General features: G+C 40.0%; 3 protein-coding genes across 3 annotated transcripts in view; 1 reads left to right on the top strand and 2 right to left on the bottom strand.

Moving 5' to 3' along the window:
- The window catches only part of pxmp2 (peroxisomal membrane protein 2), a 3,108-nt gene extending 2,387 nt beyond the window's left edge, over positions 1-721 (top strand). The window contains exons 5-6 of the mRNA XM_035658933.1: positions 1-52; positions 155-721. Coding sequence (XP_035514826.1) covers positions 1-52; positions 155-223 — 121 coding nt within the window. The 3' untranslated portion in view covers positions 224-721. The remainder of the gene's footprint in view (positions 53-154) is intronic.
- On the bottom strand, positions 554-1,327 carry isg15 (ISG15 ubiquitin like modifier). Its single transcript, XM_035658935.1, is given in 3 exon segments — positions 554-1,094; positions 1,096-1,257; positions 1,259-1,327. Coding segments are annotated over 3 exon segments (468 nt in total). The 3' UTR covers positions 554-857.
- A 947-nt stretch (positions 1,328-2,274) lies between these two features.
- gatc (glutamyl-tRNA amidotransferase subunit C) lies at positions 2,275-4,125 on the bottom strand. Its single transcript, XM_035658934.1, has 5 exons — positions 3,807-4,125; positions 3,650-3,700; positions 2,722-2,891; positions 2,515-2,618; positions 2,275-2,418 (listed from the first exon to the last, which is right to left on the bottom strand). The coding sequence occupies exons 1-5, from the start codon at positions 3,969-3,971 to the stop codon at positions 2,357-2,359; spliced, it is 552 nt and encodes a 183-aa protein (XP_035514827.1). The 5' UTR covers positions 3,972-4,125; the 3' UTR covers positions 2,275-2,356.
- Between the last annotated feature and the right edge of the window lie 320 nt (positions 4,126-4,445).

Raw genomic sequence — 4,445 nt, 5'->3', positions numbered from 1 at the left:
GAAAGTTTGGACTCCCTTCCAGTTTGTCAATATCAACTTTGTGCCTGTTCAGGTGAGACATCCTGTCACAATGCAATGCTGAATCACACACTGACACCTCTCATGTTTATTCACCCTTTCCTGTTTTCTCTGTTGTTGTTTTTTTTGCTTTCAGTTCCGCGTGCTGTTTGCCAACATGATCGCACTGTTTTGGTACGCCTACCTTGCATCTGTGAGGAAATGAATCTTCCTGCAGTGGCTTTTTAAGCTGTTTACCGCGCTGCTGTACACCAGCTCCTGATCGGGACGATAATTCTCACACACAGTAGCTTCTTCTGATGATCTCCTAACAAACCTGTACACTGAGTTTAAGCCATTATACTGCTATGATACTGCGTTTGTAATAACAACATAATACATGTCTTTTTTACCGAGCACTGTAAGATGTAATCTTGATTTATACTATTCAATGAATGACAGTGCCTTGTTACTTGTGGTGTGTGCAGGGTATACAGCTCCACCTCTGTGGCTGATGTAATATTACAGAACAGGAAATGTGGAGACACAACGCAAATTCACACTTTAAATAGTTTCTTTATTATTTTTTTAGTACCCAAATAACACAATTTAAAAACATGCATTTATGAAAATGAAATTTTTAACATACCATGATGTCTATATGTGTAACATTTGTATTTGCCAAAATAAAATGTTAAGCCAAAATAAAAGTTGTAAGATTATGGAGGAATGTGTTGGATTTTCAAATTAAAAGACTACTAAATACAAAAATAAAGCATTTGAGGCTATTTGATCTTCATCATATTAAATTAAGGAATGTACAGTTTATTAATTATCTCATATACAAGGCTGGTGGGTGCTCAGCCTCCTCTCAGACGCAGCAGCATGTTGATGGTGCTATGAGATACGACGTTGTAGTCTGAAAGTCTCCCACCTGTCATCTCTCTGCTTTGGTGAAGGAGCCTCTGCTGGCTCACCGGGACCCCCTCTCTGCTCTCGACCTTGGTCTTAAAGTTCCTCACAGTCTCATTGGGTCTGATATCATAGGTGCTCTTCTTCCCCTGTAGGTTGCTGAGGAACACCTGGATGGTCTCTGCTGCTGGTGACCAGCAGAGACACCATGGATCCAGACTGTAGACCGTAGTAGCAGAGAGGCTTTGAGTCGTCGTTGAGTTGAGTCGTCTGGCCGTTCACAAAGACCAGCTTCTGCTTCTGAGGGGAAACTCCAAGTTTCTCGTGGATGAGTCTTTTCAGAGAGCTCCACTGTGTCCTGTGGGTTCCCTGTCAGGGTGTGGAACCTCCCATCCAGCATTTTAATGGTTATATCCATCATGAAAGTGGCCTGAAAGACAGTTCAATATAAGTGTAAATTAGGGCTGCACGAGTAATCGAAATATTATCCAAAGTGCAATATCAAAATATAAAGGTATAAAGATATATATTTTAAATATAAGTGTAGAGCGCAGAAAACATGTTTATTTGGTACAAACCCCCCAATCATCATGATTTTAAGTTTTTTACTTGAAAATTAAAGTTATGATGCAAAAATGATCATTCCCACTATCTCATATCCGTCAAAATAACCGCAATGATTTGTTTTTTAACCATAAATATCATGCAAACTCTTTTCAGTAAAGTCTCACAGTGCAGTGTTGATAAAGAGAGCTTCCTACCTTGTGTTCTCGTCTGTAAAATCTTCAGGAAAACTTCTTGAAAAGGTGACAAACGAACAGATGACTGTCAAAATCAGCTGTGCCAGAGGTTTCAGCTCCCCACAGTTTATATACAGTCTGCCTCAGCTGATCAACACCGCCCCCTTTACTTCACATTCGTTTTCCTTCTCTGCCTTCATAACTTTCAGTTTCTATTCTCCTGACATGACACAGCTACTGTGAGCACATTCATCACCAACACTGCCTCAAGGTGTGTTTAAGAATTCACCAACAATAAGTTGTATCCAAGAGGTGGGGCAGTGGAAAACAGCTGTAAATATGAAGGAATGACAAACAATTAAATGATTAAGCAGGGACTTTTTGACAGCCTGAATAACTAATGACGATTACATCAAGACTGGTTCTAGCATGAAATGTGACAAATACGTCACAATCTGTTTTTGAAAATAAATTTTCTCTGGAAACAAAACAGAAACAATACTAGAATGAAAAGAAGATAAAGATTATAGTGTGAATCACAAATAAAAACAATGTCCTAACTCACTTAATATTTCCGGAAAAATAAACCACAGGCGTGAAATGAAACTGAAACATAACAAACACCTAAATAAATGCATAAACAGCAGGTCTTTATTTTTTACAAAATGAGAAACGATTAATAAATATCACAGATCAATTCATAAACATCAGAACTCTGAGTGTTTCAGCATGGAAGCCCTCTCCTCCCTCGTCGGTAGAGGAATATTTCCTGCGGTAAGAACACAAATATTAGTCGAGCATCCTCCAAATGAAAGCAACATCTTTAAATTATATGTATATAATTTAAAACAAAACGTATTCTTACCTGGTGGTGCCACAAAATATTCTTCAACGGTGTTTTTGGAGAGCTGAAGCAGCTCCTCAGCACAGCCCCCCTCTGTCACTGCGTCAGCCCTCAGGTCTAAAGCCCTGAATGTGCATTAATAAAGAGTTATAACTGCTATGACTCTTATTATTAGTGGTTATAACTGTATGTGTGTTTGTGTGTATTGTTTTCACGTCTGTACCATACCTGTCCTCCAGAACTGAGTCCATTGGTTCAACACCGGACGTGTCAACAACATGCAGCTGATCTGCAAATCTGATAGCTTTCTCCAAACAGGCCAGTCCCTGTTTGGTGCGGAAATCCACTAAAGCGAGTCTCTCCAGTTTGTCCACCAGGTCAGCGGGGATTTGGGCAGGCTGTAAAATCAACAGTGTGTGTGTGAGACTGACTCCTTCCCATCATCATTTAAAAACACCATTAACTGTAAGTAATCATTGCATCCATTAATAATTTCTAACCACCAAACACTGTCAGGGCCATGAAGGCTTACTATGAGTGAAAGCTGAAACACCTCGACTGCCCCCTGGTGGCTGACTGCAGTATAGGTCATAAAGCCTGCTGACTCCTTGTTAGCAGATGGGACATGAGGCAAACTAAAAATCTAAATATACTTCAAAATAAGACAAATAAGATAGTTTCTGTCATTTTAGGTAGTTCGGTAGGTGCCAGTTCACCTCCTGGGCACTACTGAGGTAGTCCCGAACTGCTCACTCCACCATCTGCATGTCTACAAACCCTGTGTCTGTGTGTGTGTGTGTGTGTGTGTGGGAGAGATTGTGTTTCAGGCCCTCACAACAACAAAAAACATACAAAGTGAGTCTTCTTTGCAAATAAAACCCCTCTTTGTGATACTAATCCTCTGCTGCAGCTCAATAATAAACTTGAACCACAAATGAGGGAATTTGCAACTAAAAACACTAACTTTGGCAGATATAGCCACACTAAATGTGTCTAACTCAGACTTTTGAAGCCCAAATAAACCTCTGAATACATTTCTATATGTAATAATGACTGGTTATTAGAGAGTTAAGGCCTCTCTATGATGGGCTTTCAACTAAACATATAAAATCTAACTCAACCACCATGCACGTACACCCAGTCCTGAGAATATTACCGGTGGAAGTTGGTCCTCTGATGCTGGCTCCCATGTTGCAACCTCTGGTACCTATTAGAAGAAACCAGCTGGTATCAAGACTCACATGTTTATAATCTATATTGGCACTAAACAGACAGGCTGCAATATAAATAACACTCATTCACCTTTACTTTACCTTGGGGTTGTGTGGTTGAGAGCTCAACAGACGTGTTATATTAGTGCTGTGGCCCTGCAGGAAGATGTTTCCTGCTGAGGATCCGTCGTTAGTTAACAGCTTCAATGAAGGCCGGATTATCTTCAGCGATACGCCGCGTTTAGCAACGAGACCAAACGCGGACATTTTAAGCACAATTAGCAACCCAGCTGTGTCCGACTTGTGTTAAAATAGTGTCGCATTGTCTTATTGTTTACTAATTCACCCGGAAGGTCAATGAAAAGGGGTCTGAACTTCTTTCACATGGACGTAACGTTAGCTAACGGCTTGCCGTAGTCAGCCCAGAGAATGGTAAAACGAGAGGTTTAGCTTCCACGTACTTCCTTGTTCGTTTTTGTCCCAGGTAGACAACAGACTTGTTAGTTTTTAGTTAAAATACAACGAGGGTGTTTTATTGTGTATTGTGTTTTATTAAGTATTTAACCTTCCTAAGCAAAGTATAGTTTAGTATATTATCATCTTTGAGATAAAGCATTGTGAAACCGGTTTTTCCGGTGTTGGCGCAGGCGTACTATTGTTATTGTAATACTGTTATTCAAATTATCTCAAGTGGACGACATGTAGCGAAACATAACAATCCTAAATGTGAAGGTTTCCCAC

Source organism: Morone saxatilis, unplaced genomic scaffold (assembly GCF_004916995.1).
Source record: "Morone saxatilis isolate NCDOM2014 unplaced genomic scaffold, NCSU_SB_2.0 Contig16, whole genome shotgun sequence".
In the NCBI taxonomy this organism is placed as follows: Eukaryota; Metazoa; Chordata; class Actinopteri; family Moronidae; genus Morone; species Morone saxatilis.
Note: the sequence above shows the minus strand (reverse complement) of the source record. Positions and strands in the feature narration are given on the sequence as shown.